Source organism: Camelus bactrianus, chromosome 32 (assembly GCF_048773025.1).
Source record: "Camelus bactrianus isolate YW-2024 breed Bactrian camel chromosome 32, ASM4877302v1, whole genome shotgun sequence".
In the NCBI taxonomy this organism is placed as follows: domain Eukaryota; kingdom Metazoa; phylum Chordata; class Mammalia; order Artiodactyla; family Camelidae; genus Camelus; species Camelus bactrianus.
Window position 1 is genome coordinate 9714500 of NC_133570.1, and position 18830 is coordinate 9733329.

The 18830-nt window shown below is 41.0% G+C and overlaps 1 protein-coding gene across 10 annotated transcripts in view; it reads left to right on the top strand.

Moving 5' to 3' along the window:
- Positions 1-18830, top strand: part of CIT (citron rho-interacting serine/threonine kinase) — a 149991-nt gene that overhangs the window by 31515 nt on the left and 99646 nt on the right. For all 10 annotated transcript variants that reach the window (XM_074356328.1, XM_074356329.1, XM_074356330.1 and 7 more), the window contains exons 8-9: positions 2580-2783; positions 4256-4409. In XM_074356328.1, coding sequence (XP_074212429.1) covers positions 2580-2783; positions 4256-4409 — 358 coding nt within the window. The remainder of the gene's footprint in view (positions 1-2579; positions 2784-4255; positions 4410-18830) is intronic.

Sequence of the window (18830 nt, forward strand, 5' to 3'; positions counted from 1 at the left end):
TTTCTTCCCTGTCAATATAGTGAAAATTAACTAAAGTTTAGTAAAATTAGGGCCTTGTCAGATGATGTGGCTGGGCTTCTAGTGCACAGTCCCACTTTTAATGTCTCACCCAGATTAGCTGGCTATGAATTGCCACCAGAAGAGAGTGAAAGCATCTTGTAAAATCCTTATCAGGATGTGTGAGATGACACTATGGAACTAAGGAAATGTACGTGGAGGTCAATAGCTAATGGACACTTTAGTAGTCCATTAATTGTCACTAAGTCTTTGTTAATTACTATTTACTGTATATAGTTGGAGAATACAAAAAGCAAGCTAGGGAGTGTTTTCCATGAAAATTTTGTAAATTTACAAAATTATTAGACATAAATGTATATAATCACATTTGCCCTGTTATGGGGCAAAAATCAGTTATGCAGTTATCTGACTCTCTTTGATACATCTAATCATTAGTTTGAAAGTGAAGCATTGGCAATTTATACTTTTTGCTGGGTCATGCTTGGTATGGGTATGACCATGCTTTGCATGGGTAAACATGACCCAGTCAAGTTCAACTCTTTTTGAACAAGTCATCAAGTTTCAGGAGCTGCCAGCAAGAACGGAATATTCCCAATCTAGTATGATGATAGAATAAAACCCAGTAAGTGCAAAGGATGCGTATTTGAGGAGTGTGCAGTAAGGGTTCTGCCAGGTAGTTAGGCATAAAGGGTAAGCATTTAATCACCGATACAGTGGCTTTACCAATACCCAATCAAACCAAGGTATTACAGTCTTTCTTCTCTGGTTTTGATATTTTAAAAATATTTATTTCTCATTGTCAGCATTGAAGGTTTTTTTTTTTTTAACCAAAACCCTGTAATTTAATCCTAATTCTGTGCTGAGCTCATTAACATTTACACACACATTAAAAGACAGAAGGCTTGGCTTAGTCTTCCCGCCATCAAGACCTCCCCTTGACTTAAGCTACTTTCAGTTCCTCAGGCTTAAGGTGCTCTGTCTTGGTGACCAGGTATTTTCTTTCGCCTTACTTTTGTCTCTCAGCACAGGCCTGTGGTTTTTTTCTTGGGTGGTGTAGCTTCCCCATGTGTGTTTCCCATGGAAATCCTGTTGCCCAAAGTGATGGCTGACCTGTGTCAGGAGTAACAGTATCACACTGTTTTCTGGGTATCACACTGTTTTCTATGTTTAGGGTTTGGAAAAAAAAAAAACCTGTGGTGGGCCTGAGGGAAGGGGTGAAAAGAGAAGGGAGTCAGGAGAATGGGTTTGTTTCCTGTAACAGTGGGTCTCTGAGGCAGAGGAATGGATAAGATTAAAGTTTCAGACTGGAAGAGCTTGGGTCTTCATCACTGGGGAAAGGAGACCTCCTAGCGTCTTCTCTAAACGTTCACTTTCTTCTCAGTCTCCTGTCAAATCAAAGTAAGGCAAATGGACTTTCTTGATATATAAAGCCCAGCCTTAAAGATGTGTGGCCTTATCTATAAAATCGTTTGGCTTATTCAGATGCACTTAACATCCTTTAATGGGGGGAAAGTTCTTTTGCACCATGCAGCTGCTCAAGCGAGGGAAGCCTTTTTAGAGGTAGAGTTATTGGGCAACTGGTCTGCCCAGTATGTGACTAATACCAGGCCCTCTCTGTTTTGATGGGGAAGAAGGTTAGAGAGGTGATCCTCAGACTTCAAATTTCATGGCTCAATAAAACTTCTAGACAATTTTGAAAACCGGAGGGTTGCCAGCTTATTAGGTTTCCTAGGAAGGGATTGGGGTGAGGGGCAGAAAACCCACCTCTTTCATCAGCATCATGTCAAGAAAGAAAGGATGTTTAAGCACTAAACCAGTCAGAAAGATAAATTCTCAGAAATAAGGGCAATTCTTTAAATGGAATATATATTTGGCTTTATAAAAGACCTCCTAGCGTTGTCCAAATAGTTCTCTGTCAAGGTCAGGTGCTTGGATGCCACTGGATTGGAGGGCCCTGTGTTTCTAAACAGTGGGGAGGGAACCCAGAAACAGGGGTTGGGGGTGAGGAAAATGAACTCATTAACACTTGACCTCTGGTGGAACTTAATTATCACGTCTTGCCCTGCGGGTGGGCTGAAGTAGGAATGTTGACTCCAAATATTTAAACTTGAGATAAGCCTTGTTTGCAATATTATGTTGTCAGCTAGCTGCCAGTTTTTCAATAACAGTGGAAGATGATCTTTTGGATTCATCTTTAGATGTTGTTACCATTTTGCCATTTTCATAAGTAAGAGAAGTTCTATCAGTAGGGTGTATCAGGAAAGACATCTTCCATCCCAGGTACGCACCCAACTGTCATTTGTGTAACCAAAGGGTGTATGTCATCAACAGCTCTGGCCCCTTTGCCTTTGGATTATATTATGTGCTTTAAAAAAAATTTTTTTTTTTAATTAGTAAATCATTTGCATTTCCTGAAGCTGTGCCACTTGACAGAAGGTTCAAGTGCCTGGGAGAATAGCATAATCAGTCGCAAATCAGCTTATGTCTGAATTGTGGCTCTTGGCAATCTGTTTGAAGGTAATTGAAAATTTGCTGTGCTCATTTTATTTATGGGTTTCTAGGTGAATGCCAAACTCCCGATCGGGACCCCAGATTACATGGCCCCTGAAGTGCTGACCGTGTTGAACGGGGATGGAAAAGGCGTCTACGGCCTTGAGTGTGATTGGTGGTCGGTGGGAGTTATCGCTTATGAGATGGTTTACGGAAGGTCCCCGTTCACCGAGGGAACCTCAGCCAGAACCTTCAGTAACATCATGAATTTCCAGGTAAAGAGCCATTATTAGGTTTTGACGTAATGTCAAGAAACGCCATTTAAAAATTGTGCGAATGAACTTTTATATTGTAAACCAGCAGATCTGGATACTAACAATAGCAAGTACTTATCTAGCACTTACTTTGTGCCAAAGTGGCTCTAAATACTTTATTGATTGTATTGTATCGACTCTCAGCTGCCAGTAATTGTACGCCTGTGCCATCATTTTCTGTACCATTTAGAAGGAAAAAACTGCTGCCAACTAATCTAGAATATTTCATTGATTATGAAATGCATTTTGATTTCAGTGCCGTTACATGTGAATAAAACGAGAGTCTTAGAATTGATGAGTCTTAGTCATTAACTTGGCTAGTCCTCAAACAGTCCTGTGAGGTAGATCATTATTATTTTCATTTTACAGATGAGGAAAGTAAAGCGCAGAGTGGTTAAGTAACTTGCTCCAGATAACACAGGCAGTCTGGCTTGGAAATCCATGCTCTTGATAGTACGCTATTCTACATCTTGTTACTACTAGTATCAAATATGGCAGTAAAAAGTCAATGAAGACATAAGTTAGAGATACAGTAATACGTACATAAAGTAGAATTAAATCTGTTTTCTAGTAAACTATATTTGCCACTATATTAAGCCCATTTCTTAAGGATGTGATAAAGATCTATGTTTTAGTTTCAACCAAAAGGAAGAATTTATTTCACCGGTTTTTGTATCTCATTCATTTTCGTCTTTGTAGGATGTTTAATAGGTATTTTTCTATGTATAATGCATGTTGTATATGCTTCATGCATACATGTGTTATTTGTTATTCTTCAGTCTCCTCTTGAGTTAAAGTTTCCCCTGAGATGACTCTTGGGGCTAATTGGTTTCCTCCATTTCAGTCCATTCATTCAGTAATGAGTGAGCTGTACAAGGTATCATTAGGTTACCAGGCTTGCAGTGATGGGCGAGGAGGAGCAGGTGCTCTCTGCCTTCTTTCTCCATCATCACAGGGAAATCAGAATATACTGTGTACATGCAAAGGTGGAGCACAGAGGGAACATGCAGGAGGGGGTGATGGGGTGGAAGAGGGAGGCAGGGGTGTAGGCAGGGAAGAGGGGCTTGGGTTGGGGAGGGCCTTCTAGCCAGAGGGAACAGCAAGGTCTGTTCAGGCAGCTTTAAATAGCGCATCATTGTTGGGTAGCACAGGACGGTGGGGAATGTAGCTAGATGAGACGGGAGAGGGGAGCAGAGATCAGCCATGAAGGATATGGAACCCTTGCAATGGAGCTGCCCTATTGATGTGAGCAGGCCATTTATTTTGGGAACATGCCTTTGGTCCAAAGTTAAGAGGGCACTAAACTTCCTTCTTTAAGGGAAAAAAAAAACCAACTTGGATAAATGAGAAATACTTTTTAAACTTGGGGACATGAGAAGCTGAATTTGCTAAGGGAATAATTCTTTTATTTTCCTTTGGAAATTATTTTCTAGCGGTTTTTGAAGTTTCCAGATGACCCCAAAGTTAGCAGTGAATTACTTGATCTGATCCAAAGTTTGTTGTGTGGCCAGAAAGAGAGGCTGACGTTTGAAGGCCTTTGCTGTCATCCTTTTTTCTCTAAAATCGACTGGAATAACATTCATAACTGTAAGTAGAGCTGTGTTCCCTTCACTTCCAGGGTTGGGATTAAGAAACATGTAAGAATGATCTGAAATTATTCTGGCCCACTGAAGCGGGTATAAATTATATAAGTAAGAGCTGTAATTACGAGAAGAGAAGAGAAGAGGCACATGATGTAGCTGTCCTTAGTAATAATTTTTCTTTAAAATTGTTTGCATAGAATGGCGTCATTTTTCAAACTCTGTGTTTCTGTGGCCTTTGGAATATTATCTCTCAGTACGTTAGGGGTACAGATTGATAGAGTTTGAAGGTTGTCAGTTGGTTTGGCAGTTTCTTCCCGGAGGAAAAGTTGGCCTTATAGGTATTTCATTCACGGATTAAAAAACTCAGAGATTAGGCAGAGTGCCAAGGTTGTTTTGCTAATGGCCAAGCCTGCACTAAAACCATAAATGCCTTGCTGTGTTCGTTTGTTTCCCTCTAAAATATTTGTCTTTGCTCACAAGCATGTAAAATCTGTAATGTGTGTGCACAGTGGATTCATTCGTACATCACTTTGTTATCAACTAGTGCAAACTAAATTCATTAAAAACAAAGACCTGACTTATTATCAACAAATCCAAACTGCTTTTTTTTTTTTTTTAACAAGTTGGTGATTTTTTTCTCAGTCTTTTTTACTCCTGGATCTAATGACCTGACCCAGTGAATAGCATAGATTAGAGATGGGAAGGAGTTGGCCTGGTGGAGTGTGTGTTTTATTTTTGGTGATGAGGGGAGGTAAGGAAATGGAATCCATTTCTAGGTGTCAACACCAGGCTTCCAGTTGGAGCTGTGTTGTAGTTATAACCTCTTACCGCTTCCTCAGGAAGCTATGCACTGAGTTAAGATCCAGTATCGTCCAGATGAAAGCCACTTCAATGGTTTCTCTAATCTCCTGCCAGAATAATTAAATAGGCTGTATTTCCATTAATCTGTCTTGGTGATTTCTTTTTTCTTCTGGGAACAATATTGTATTTTTCTAGTCTTTAGGCATCAACCCCCAAAGCTCCAAGGTTCAGAGCTTTTAATCAGCAATGTCTTTTCAGTGCGGTCTTCCTTTTTTGCTTTTGGAAAGATTTGATCCAGTTTCTTTTCGATGCTGCTTCAGTACTTAATCCTTCCTTACCCTACCCTTTCTCTCTGTAATCTTGAATAAGCAGTTAATTTTTTTCTGCGTGCACCTGCCGATGATGCCTAATGACCGATCTCCACTCAACTAACTTGGTCAGTGGTGATTAATTACTTTATTTTGTATTTTGGCGAACCTTGATACTGTGTTTGGTATTGTGGCAGAAGTGCTAGCTTTTGTTCTCGTCTTCTCTCAGGCTGGTTATAGGTTTTAGGCTTATTGGGCTTCCAAGGGGGAGTAAGTACTGTTCTGTTGATTGCATGGTGCCTGAGGGGATGCATGTCTCTAGACTGTGGCCCATGATGTCTGTCTTGAGCCCCATCTTTGGAAAGTCATGGTTATCACTGGGATGAGATGACTTTGTGTTGGGTCACTATAGTCATCTTCATACTTGTTGCTTCCACAGTTGACTCACTTGCTGTGTCTTCTGTGGCTCTGCTGAACTTTTCTGTGTCCTTAGTTTTTCCTCACCTTTAACACATATTTTACCCCCTCCTACACCCAGTTCATATCAGGGAGTACTCCTCACCCAACTAATCCTCATTCTTATTTAAAATTTATTTTTTTAAATAAAAATTGTATATTTAAGGCACACAACGTGATGATTTGATATACATGTGCGTGGTGAAATGATTACTACTGTCAGGCTAATTAACATATTTGTCTCTTCACATAGTTTCCTTCCTTCCTTCCTTTCATGAGAGCACCCTGAAATCGACTCTCTTAACAAATTTTCAATATTCAAAATTTCAGTTTTCATTATAACAATATAGTACTATTAACAGTAGTCATGTGCTGTCCATTAGATCTCTAGGACTTAGTCATCCTACATCACTCCAACCTTGTACCCTTTGACCAGCATCTCCCCGTTTCCCCCACCTCCCCACCGCTGGTAACTTTCTACTCTGTGCTTCTATATATTCAACTTTTTTAGATTCCTGTGTAAGTGAGATCGTGAGTTTTCTTTCTTTCTGTGCCTGTCTTAGTTCCCTTAGCATCATGACCTCCAGCTTCATCCATGTTGTCTCAAATGGCAGGATTTCCTTCTTCTTTAATCCATTCGTCCACTGACAGACAGTGAGATTGACTCCATATCTCAGCTACTGTGAATAATGCTGCCATGAATGTGGGAGCATGGATAGCTTTTCCAGGTACCAATTTCATTTTCTTTGGGAATATACCCAGAGTTGGGATTCCTGGATCATATGGTAGTCCTATTTTTTAGTTTTTTGATTAAACTCTTTACTGTTTCCTTAGTGGCTGTACCAATTTATATTCCTACCAACAGTGTACAAGCTTTCCTTTTTCTCTACATCCTTGCCAGCACATTATCTCTTGTCTTTTTGGTGATAGCCATCGTAATAGGTATGAAGTAATATCTCATTGTGGTTCTGATTTGCATTTCTCTGATGATGAGTGATGATTAACGCCTTTTCATACACCTCTTGGTCCTATGTACATCTTCTTTAGAAAAATGTCTTTTCATGTCTTTTGCCATGAATCCTGATTCTAAAACTCTAACAGAAACTCTTGATGGTTTTTATTGACTTCTAACTCCCAGTATAGTGGCTCTGAAGAGTCATGAAATATGTTTGCTTTAAAAAATTTTTTTTCTTTTAATTTTAGTAACCCTTTTACTCTAATATAATACTTTAATATAAGATTTAAAGAGAAGTTCAAAGAGAGTATAGAGTTCCCGCATACCCTTCTTCCTGTTTCCCGTAATGTTAGCATCTTTCATAACGATGCCACATTTGTCAAAATAAGATTAGTATTGATACATTACTGTTAGTTAAACTTCAGATTGTATTCCGGTTTTCGCCAGTTTCCCCACTCATGTCCCTTTTCTGTTCCAGGAATCAATCCAGGGTACCATATTGCAGTTAGAATGTCTGCAGTCAATGAGACTAATCCTGGCTGAGTCACTTAGTGTAGTTCAGCCGGTGGGTGGGATCTCCATGTGCACTGAGGATTGGTAGAGCCTCTTCCTGAAGGTTCCGTCACATTCCTTGGCAATGCAGAGAGCCGAGGTATCAATTTCAATGTCTCCCAGCAGATTTTCCTGTTTTTCACCAACCTCCCATCCCTGTGTATTTGTAATCAGTTGAGGGTTTTGTGATTGAAAACATTTCTGGACTCCATGATATTTGAGCTATTTTCTAACTAGGTAACTCTAACAAAAATTACGCCTTTGTCCAGTCCTGTTTTTCATAAACACATGTTGAGTGACTTTCATCAACCAAAGCACTTGAAGTCATTAGGTTTCCCGAGTTCATGGTTGCTGCTCAAATGCCTAGTGGTTCCAGGCTGTTGAATATTTCCACTTTCCATACACAAGATTGTTCTTTAATGAAAGCAACATTAGCCTTTCTGCTATTTCAACCCTAATTCTTCTTTTTCTTGTTGTAACCAATGAAAGGACGTACTGCTTAACACAGCAGGTAGTAATCTTGTAAAACTCATTATCTCAAGAGGTGGTCCTGGCAGGATATATGAATGCAGTTTCAGAATGGTCTGGGCAAATTTATGAGTGACAGATTTGGGGGTGGCTCCTGGGAGAAACTAGGACATGCCTTGGCTTTGACCCTGAGGAGCATCTGTGCCCTCTTGGGTCCTCCCCTGGAGTTGCTGTGGGCAACACAGTGCGAACCAAGAATCTGACCAAGTTCAGGAATGTTTGTTCTCCCAGCAAGTCAAGAGCTCTCTGATGAATTACAGCCACACTCATGGATGTCACCGTGTACCTATTACTCTGATGCTTCATTCCCAGCCTTGCATGATCAGATTGAAGGTTGAGTTTTCAGTTACTTATCATCATTATTTTAAGGCTGCTTTCCAAGTTGTAGTAGGGGGCTTCTGAAGTGTACTAGCTGCCCTGGGCTGTGCAGTTCCAGTGATACTGGGCAAGTCTCATTGCTCCCCTAGCCTGATTTTGTGGGCTTCTGGAAGCCAGTCAGACCTCCTCTTTCATGCCTTTGGGGTTATGCCTTCATTTCCTGGCATCATGCACCTGCTCCTGTCAATGGGAAAGTTTTACTGTCTGGTATGCCCTTCTACTCACATCTTTTAAAATATCCTCCCCTAAAGGCTAGTGATGTCAGTGGAACCAGCACGCTTGCCGCTTTCATTCAAGACCGCCATGTCTTAGGCGGGGTAGGGTATAGCTCAAGTGGTAGAGTGCATGCTTAGCATGCATGGGGGCTTGGGTTCAATCTCCAGTGCCTCCTCTAAAAAAATAAATAAACTTAATTACTCCCTCCCCACCAAAAAAAAAAAAAAAAAAAAAAAGACTGCCATGTCTTGACAGTGAGTAATACATAATGTGCATGCTGATTGTGGGTGATTTCCTAGAACATCTGTTCTAATGCTCTAGAGAACTTGTTTGTCTGTTACTTACAACGTGGGCTTCTTCTCTCGCATCATCTTCCTTTCACTCTTCCAAGAAAGGCACAGTTGTTGCAAAGTTATTCTGCGTTTCCAGGTCCTAAGCATTTGTTAGCAGAGAGTACATTTCATTTCAATCCGGCAGTGACTCAGTGTTGGTCCCTTGCAGATCAGCACTGAGATCTCCCTCCGCCCTTGTCTCTGATCATTATTCACTACCTGGCCCAGAACGGCCATAATGAAACCACAAGTGCATAAGTCTGTGATTTCTCAGTAAACCCGAGGGGTCACAGCCTTTGGTTTAAAGGAAAGGGATTCTACAGCTTCCTTGCCTCGGGTGAAATTCGTACACACTGTTGTGTGCACAAATCAGCACCATAAGACCTACTGGGTGTTGTTCTCCAGTCCTTCAGTATGATAGGAAAGACTGGTTAAGTATCAATTGTTCTGTGCCAACCCCCAGGTATTTAAGTGTATTACACTGTATTACTTCAAAACAATTCAGAGGTAAGGATTACTGTTTCCATACTATGATGTGGACACTGTGATAACTTGTCCCAGGTTCTATAGCAAGTGAGAGAGAGAAAGAGTCCAGATTTAGGTTGAGGTCTGGGCAGTTCTAGAGCCCACACTCTTTCTACAATACCATGCATGCCTTAGCATAAGTAATTGTAATTAATGACGTTTGTGGTGATAACAAGTAATAAACCATTGCTTAATGTCTGTCCATTTCAGCACATTTGGAATTGTAATTTTGAATCTGTAAGATTCATCATGATACTTGAGTATCTGCAGTGTTCTAAGTGCCATGTTAGGTGCTGTAGCTCTATTGATGAACAAATTGGGATACAGCCCTGGCTTTCAGGGAACTTACAGTCTAAGCTATAGGTCCTTGCTTAAACAGAGCTGTGGTCCTGTTTAAACTGCTGTACCTTAAAATGGTAGAAATTTTAATGCTTGGTAGGTCGCCCGCTGGCTTACCAAATCACACGAACTTGATCTTAAAGAAAGACACACAGTGAACCCTTCCCCTTGTACAGCATTCTGTCCTTTCTGCTAATCTATTACCCTCTCCACACTTCAGATCTAGCCTGGGAAAGGACCGTGTTGGATTGATGACCCACTTCCAAAATTGCGATTGATAGTTTCAAGTTGAATTGAGAGGACTCGATTCATGTTTTCTATTTGTTTGAGGTTATGTGGTTCCTCAGCCTTGGCACTGATGATGTTTAGGACCAGATATTTGTTTGGGGACTGTTCATGTGAGTTGCAGGATGTTCAGCAGCACCCTGGCCTGTACCCATAGATGCCAGTACACCCTGCCCCTTGTGACAACCCAAAATGTCTCTAGACATTTGCCCTGTGTCCCTTGAGGGGCACAGCCACTCCTAGTTGAGAACTTGTTTTAGAAGAATCGGTCAGGTTGTTACTGGGAGAGAGAGTATTCCAATAATGAGAATCACTCAAGACTGCCATTGTTAACAAGCAATGGGAACGTAGTCTGGGGTCAGTGGAACCTTGCTATGATGTAGAGTGTGGTCCATGGACCAGCAGCATCAGCACCACTAACATCACCAGGGAGCTTGTTAGAGATGCAGAGACCCAGGCCCCCCTCCACCCCAGACCTGCTGAGTCAGAAGCTGCACTTTAATAAGATCCCTAGGAATAAGATTCCTGTGTGTAGCATTTGTGAAGCCTGCAAAAGAAGAAAATGAGATATATCAGCCTTAGAGTTTCTCACTCATCTTTGTGAAGTCCTCCTTGTTTTGTCCTCTGGGCTCAGGGTAAGGGGGGACTGCTTTTTGGCTGAGGGTAGATGGAACTGCTTAGAAACGCTGGATGTTAGGCTCTGCTTTTGGAATTTGAAGCTTTTCTTTCAGATGGACTTACAATCCTTCATCTCTGAAGACGGTGGTTTAACTTAATCTTTGCTTCCTGGTAGCAAATAGGTGGTTGTAGAACAAAACAAAAAAGGCGTTTGTATGCCTTCCACCCCCTATCCCACAGCTTACTCTTGTCCCATATTTACTTTTTAAAAAAAAATTGAAGTATAGTTGATTTTACAATATTGTATTGGTTTCAGGTGTATAGCATAGTGATTTAGTATTTTTGCAAATTATATTCCATTACAAGTTATTGCAAGATAATGGGTATAACCATATTTACTTTTAATTAAGGATGGATTAAGTTGTGGTATATTTATACAATGGAATACTACTCAGCGATAAAAAATAAAATAATGCCATTTGCAGCAACATGGATGGACCTGGTGATCATCATTCTAGAAAGAGAAGGAAAAATATCATATGATATCACTATGTGGAATCTAAAGACAAATGAACTTATTTACAAAACAGAAACAGACTCACAGACATAGAAAACAAACTTACGGTTATCAGCCAGGGAAGGGATAAATTGGGAATTCGAGATTTGCAGATACTGACTACTATATATAAAATAAATAAGCAAGTTTCTACTTTATAGCACAGGGAACTATATTCAATTCCTTGTAGTAACCTATAATGAAAAAGAACATGAAAGAAATACATATATGTATGTGTATGACGGAACTGTTATGCTGTGCACCAGAAATTGACACAGCATTGTAAACTGGCTATACTTCAATTAAAACAAAAGTTTCCTTCAGTTACAGTTTTCAGGTATGTGCTATATTGCCATACCCTTTATTGAGCACCTGTTAGGTGCCTGGGGGCTCGGCTAAGCTCACTGTGCATATTATTGTCCTATTTACTCCTCCTAAGCCCTCCCTGAGGCAGATACTGTGTGTTTGGTCCCACAGTGCGTGGGATCCTGAGGCCTAAAGAGATGAAGTCACTTGGCAAAGGTCACGGAACCAGGAGTTGGCAGTGGCAGGAGTCTAACTCAGGTCTCCCTGACTCCACGTTCACTTTGCTTTTTAAAATTTAGTTGAAAAAGCAGTACTGTCCATGGTAACAAATTTCAAGCAACACAGAAGGTTAAACAGTGAAAAATGTCTCCTTCCCACGCCATGCCCAGTGCCTCTCCCTAAAGTGAATCATTCCTGTCAGCTCCTTCTATAACTTTCCAGAATATTCTATGTGCTAATAGAGTATCCAGTGTAGCTTGTACTCTGAATGACATCGTTGTACTGCCTGCTAAAAATTCGGGAGTGTCTATTATCAGGCTGTTTTCCCGCATCATTGAAATAAATGGAGAAGTCTTTGTTCGATCTCACCATGTTTACTCTTTGAATTGGCCATCCTGGCATTGGTTTCTGATGAGCAGTTCTCTCTTCTCAAATGGAAACCCTTTATGGTTTTAACATGAATACTTCATTTATTTATTTTGGTGTTCTGCGTTATCTCAGAATTGACATTGACTTGACATTGTGTGTGTGTGTGTTTGTGTGTTGGGGGCCTTCTTAAGGTCTGCTTATTTGGAGGTTTCTATCATTTGAGCCTCCCCCTCCCCTCATTTCTTGTTTTTCATTTCTTTTTTGGGGAGGAGGACGTAATTAGGTTGGTTTGTGTATTTAATGGAGGTACTGGGGACTGAACCCAGGACCTCATGCATGCTAAGCACTACCACTGAGCTATACCCTTGCCCCTTTGTTTTCTGAGCTAGTTTGAGGAGGATGGTAGATATACTTCTCCATTAGCCTTGGTTGGCCTTTAAATGTATCTCCCTGTTAGATACCCAGCCAGTCACTGCAGTGGCTGGAGGAAGTGAGGAAGGGGAGCTGGGGGTGCGGGAGAATCAGCACGAGGGAGAGGAGGCGGGGAAGACAGGGGGACGCTGCAGTAGTGCTGGCAGAAACTCAGCTTACTAGACAAGGAGCGTGTGGGCACCACCTGCTAAAACATAAAAAAGGAATAATAAAGACACGTAGTCAGTAGCTCTTAGAGCCTTAAGAGATACATAGGTGAATATTTATATGTCTCTCAGGGATTTTTCTTAAGAGAGTAAATTATTGACAGGGGAAAATAGGCTAAAAAGAGTGAAATGCTTATGGATTAGGATTATAGGATTTTTCCCCCTCTAGTTTGAATTTAGAAGCTACCACCAGAGATGTTAAAAATACATAGTATTCCACTTTATTCCAAGAGAAATTGAGATGGCTTACTTTAGAGATAATTGCAATATTAAAAGGATAGAAATAAATAAATCGAGAAATCTGGGTGAAGGGCGTATCAGGGTCAGGAAATAAAGTCAGGGTTAGGGTAAAAACAAGTTCCTGTTAAATTGCTAGATGGGGGCAGATGTGGGGTCCTCAGCCTCCTGGTGGCCAAATCGAAAAGGAGAATAAACAGTTATCAGAGCCCCCGTCCCATGAGAAAAGAAAATCCAGAATGGTGTGCTCTGAAAAGACTCAACTTTCTGGATACTGAGCCCTGAGGAATTTCATTGTTGGGTTCCCCAAAATGAGACCCCTCATGACATGGTGGACCACATCCCTCTAATATGTGCCCTGAGATTTCCCTATGACCACTTCTGTGATGCCTCTTCATGTAAGCCAATCATGTAATGCTAAATTCCAGTTGAGGAAATCATTTCTAAATGAGGCAAATTAACCTTTCCTGGGAGGTGATGGGAAATGGGGAATAGGTTTGTTACAGAACCCATAAATTGGAGTCCTCAGCCAATCCTTCAGTTCAACCAGGAAATGATTTGGCCAAAGATTCAAAACTGTATTAACCATCTGGGACTCTACACAGCAGCCAACTTTCTAGTCAATTCCATGAAACGCGGTGATTGCATTTACGCTCATTTTCCAGGGACAGAGTTCGGATAGAATTAAAGAGAGAGGTTGGCAGGAGTCAGAACAGATTGAAGCTGAGGGACAAAGCGTAGGAGGTGCAGGTGGCTCATGACCGAGGGTTCGGAAATGGTTTCCAGTGTCTTCACTTTGGAAGAGACATGCAGCTGACTCTGTTGATCCCTGGTCATGGAAAGAAATAGATAATGTTCAACTACAGCATTGGCAGTTTGGGGACCAAGAGCCCCCCTCCTGTCCTTCAAAATTCTGACCAACAAAGGACACACACACACAAAGAACCCATAGCCGGGGAGGGATGAAAGTACCCACTTTACCCTCGGCAAGGGGAGTACATCCACTTTGATGTAGGGCTCCAGTAGATTCACCCACGGTACCGAGGAGACTGGTGGGCCTTCTCTCATGGAAGGTGGGCCTGATGGACGAGCAGGACAAGGGAGGTCAGTTGGCCGAGTGCCCGCCAAGTTTGGACGTAGGCAGTTAAGTCAGAAGTGTCGAGCCAGGTTGTTGATTTCGAGGTGGGGTCACCCTGTCTTCCAGTGCAGCAGCCTTGTGAGTGTCCAGCTCCGATGGGTCAGATCAGTTCCTCCCTCCCTGGATGAGGAGTAAGTCAAGGGTGAGACTAGATGTGTTCATTCAGCGCTTCCCTCTCATGGGGTGAAGGAGCCTGTGTTGCAAGATCCTTAGCCCCGGAAAAGATTGGGGACAAAATGTTCTCTCTTCCCAATGGTTGGAAGCAGCTTTATTGAGGAGTGGGAGATACACAACAAATGCATGTATTTTAAATGTACAGTTTGGACATACGTATGCACTTGTGAGACCATCGACACTCAAAGTAATGAGCATCCGTGACCCCCTAAAGTTTCTTCATGCCGCCTTGTATCCCTTCCCTCCCACTCCTCCCCTTGTCCCCCAGGCAATGACTGAAACTCTATATATACATGTATATATATGTATGTGTCTATATATACATATAGGTCTGTGTATGTCTATGTCTATACATATATACATACATAATTTTTTTCCCCATGACAAAGAAGTTGGGTCATTGTCTTAAAGACTATCTCCATATTTGTCTCTTTGCTTCTTCATTAGGGGACGATGGTGGTGGATGGTGGTTTTGTACTTGTTTTTCCAGTCCCTGTAAACTGGAAAGTAGTTCCGAAAGCTAAATTAGGTTCTGATTCTGATTTGACTCTTCTGGCAGGAATATCTAGCAGAGGAGAGGGGCTTCTCCTGGCCTAAGATGGAACAGTATGAGCATCAAAAAGACTGCAGGGGTTTGAAACACATGAAGTATACAGAAATTCATGAGTTTTATGTATATATATAAACTATATATAAAGATAGATAAATCAATTTCTTGTGTATAGCACAGGGAACTATATTCAGTATCTTGTAATAACCTTTAATGAAAAAGAATATGAAAACAAATATATATATTTATAATATATATATATATATATATATATATATACACGTATATATAAATGTACATATATATACACACACACACATACATACACACACGACTGGGACATTAGACTTCGCACCAGAAATGGACGCATTGTAACTAACTATACTTCAAATTCAAAAAAATTCAAAAAAATTCACGAGTTCATAATGATAACTGAAAAAGAAATCTCATTGGTCACTTCTGGCAGTTGCTAAGGTCCCCACCCAGCCCCAGATCATTACTCTGAATGTTGGTAAATAGAGGGAAATAACCATTTATCCTGTCTTTATATTCCAGGGTAACCAAATTGTTGATGTGCTAAATAAACGTAGAAGGAAAGATGCAATTGGAAAACCACCATTTTTCAGCCCTTAAGGAAATGATGGCTCTAGGCAGTGGTCATCAGTGGTTGCTGAGACCATGAAGTGAAAGATGAGAGGGAACTTCATGAGGGAGGGACCCGGCTAATGCCACTGGAACCCATGGATCATTCTTAACATCATACGAAGAGAGAGAAGCATGGTGTGCCCTCTCATGTCAGGCACTACTAAGTAGACAGCACATCCTGGGCAGTATTCTCGCCAAGAGAATTGGATATGAGTGTACGGGAGGACCTAGATTTAACTGCCAGTTGACAGGAAACGTAGGAGGATAGAGAAACGTGTTCATTGATGTCACAAGGCTACAATCACCCAAGCCCAGAATGTGGGAAATTCTACAGGGACATGTGATCAATCCCATTTCTTAAACCAGCAAATGCCATTTAAAAAAAAAAAGTCAGTGTTTATAGAATAAGAGACACACCAACCAAATCGTGTGAACCTTGGTTGAATCCTGATTCAAACAAATCAATTATAGAGACATTTTGGGGACAACTGGGAGAATCGGACACAAACGTGATACTAGATAATGTTAAGGAGTTACTCTTAATTTTGTTGGGTGTGATGAAGGTATGGTGGTCACGGTTTTTAAAAAGTCCTTATCTGTTAGAGGAGTGGTTCTTAACTGGATGCAGTTTTGCCCCTCTGCAGGACGTTTAGCAATACCTGGAGGCATTTTTGGTGTTATTGGCATCTAGTGGGTAGCGGTCAGGGACACTGCTCAACACCGTGCAATACACACGTCCGTCCCCTACGACAAAGCATTCTCCAGTCCCAGTGTCGGTGGTGCCACAGGTGGGAGACCCTGGGTTAGGGATACCTCCTGCAGTCGTTACTGGTAAAATCATATAAAATCATATGCTGTTTGGGGTTTGTTTTTAGTAATCAGCGAACATGCAGATAAAATAGGGATGGAGGTGAGATGAAATGAGGTTCGAAGTCTCGCAAGTGGTTCAAGATGGGAGATGACGTGTGGGAGCTCATTTTTCTCCCATACCATTTTTGTGCATGTGAAAGTTTTCCTTTTTTTTTCCTTAATTGAAATATAGTGAGTTTACAATGTTGTGCCAACTTCTGGTGTTCAGCATAATGCTTCAGTCATACATATACATGTATATATCCCTTTTCATATTCTTTTGTTACAGGTTAGTACAAGATATTGAATATAGCTCCCTGTGCTATACAGTAAAAACCTGTTGTTTGTCTATTTTATATATAGTAGTTAATATCTGCAAATCTTCAACTCCCAACTTATCCCTTCCCTTCTCTCCCCTACTCCGCCGTAACTGTAAGTTTGTTTTCTATGGCTGTGAGTCTGTTTCTGTTTTGTAAATAAGTTCATTTGTGTCTTTTTTTTAGATTCCACATATGAGTGATATCATATGGTATTTTTCTTTCTCTTTCTGGCTTACTTCACTTAGAATGACGATCTCCAGGTCCATTCATGTTGCTGCAAATGGCATTATTTTATTCTTTCTTTATGACTGAGAAGTAATCCATTGTGTAAATATACCACAACTTCTTTATCCAGTCATCTATCGACGGACATTTAGGTTTTGTTTATATGAAAGTTTTCATAATAAAAATTTAAAAATAAATTTTAAAAATGTTGGAGAAAAGGATACTACAGAGGTCTTGAGGGCAGCAAAGAATGAATCTAGTCTGATATGCCCTTGGGTGGAGGTAATTCAAGGAGGGAGGTGCTGAAGGGAAAGTTGTTGGGATCTTAGTGCGGGTGGATCCCAGGAAATAAAAGCCTAGGAACCATTGTTCAAGTATATTCTGGGGTCTCCATCTGAGCCCCACACTGGACGTATCCAAGCCCAGCTTTGCGAGAAATACAGCCATGATTAGTTGCACTTAGAAAAGATTCTCTTTTGAATGTTTCCATCCTATGTAGGTGTTTCACAGGTCACTGTGTACTAAAACCAAGAGAGAGGGATTAAAAAACAAAGTAACACTAAAATGTTAGAAGGCTGTTTGAAGTGCGATCCAGAATTGAGACTGAGCTTCCCTCAAAGTTAATTCTGTGGGAAAACATAAGTTGTTTACCAAAAATTTGATATTAATCAGCCTGTAGGAACATGGCTTTGAGGATGGTGAGATTCAGGTAGAGAACACAGCTCCTTCGAGATTTCCTGTCTGCCACCAGAGGGGCTGTCCACTTAGCTGTTGGCAGCCAATCCCTAGCATCCTTGAGATTGATTGATTAGCGCATACTTGAGTAATGCTAACTTCCTTTTTCTTTTACTTTGAAGACACTATTGTAAAAATTGACCACCAGCCAAATCAACATTACCTTAAAGTCTTTTTATGACTCTTTTGGGAGGCAAAGACATGGGATAATTTTTTATTTACTCAGGTCTATTGGAAACTGGATCTGATTTATCTTCTTTTTGCATTGTGTATACAACGTGTTGTTTGGACAAGTGATATCTGGCCACTTCCTACCCAGAGTGGGGACAGTAGGGGACTTGCCTGGGGCCCTAGGGGATATACTCTGTTCTCATGGGCTAAATTACTTAGTGTTTATTTAGTAGCTAGCTCTGTTTGCCCATCCGCTAATTTATTCTGTGGTTCATTCCCATGAAGTCTCTGATATTGGGTATCTTGCTCTTTTTTTCTGTTGCCATCTTTTTCATCTCGGAGTTGCTCCCATTGTAAGAGTCAGTTATTGATATTCCTAAAATCTCTGCTCTCCGATCACTTGTCACCCTTTTGCCACATCTCCTGTGAATCCACATCCTCTCTGTTTCTGTTATCACTTCCCTAGTGTAGAATTTGTCATGTTAACTATTGTAGGCTTGTCCTTCAGCGGTTCCCAGCATCGACCTCTTCCCATCATCACTGCTGAGACGATTGTATCAGCCTCTGGCACAGGCACCAGCCCAGTGCTCTAAAACTCCCTCTAATAATCCCTTCTGTCAGTCCAGTCCAGGATCCCCCTCTGTTACTGAGTCCAGACTCGTTCTGCTTGCCACACGACAGGCCAGTAAGTTGAGAGATGAGGTGTTGCGGCAAGGAATAGCGACTTTATTTGGAAAGTCAGCAGACCAAGAAGATGGCAGACTGATATCTTGGAGAACCATCTTCCCCAGGTCAGAATTCAGGCTCCTTTTATACTAAAAAGGGGAGGGGTTATGCTTGGTTGTTGCAAATTTCTCGGTATAGGAATTCTTTGTTCTTGGAATCGTTTGTTCTTGCAGCTGTCCACCTGGGTGAGATCATGATGTCCCTGTAAACATCCAACAAAACAAATGTTATTTTCTATTCTTCAACTTGTTATCTTTATAGGAATGGGTAAGTA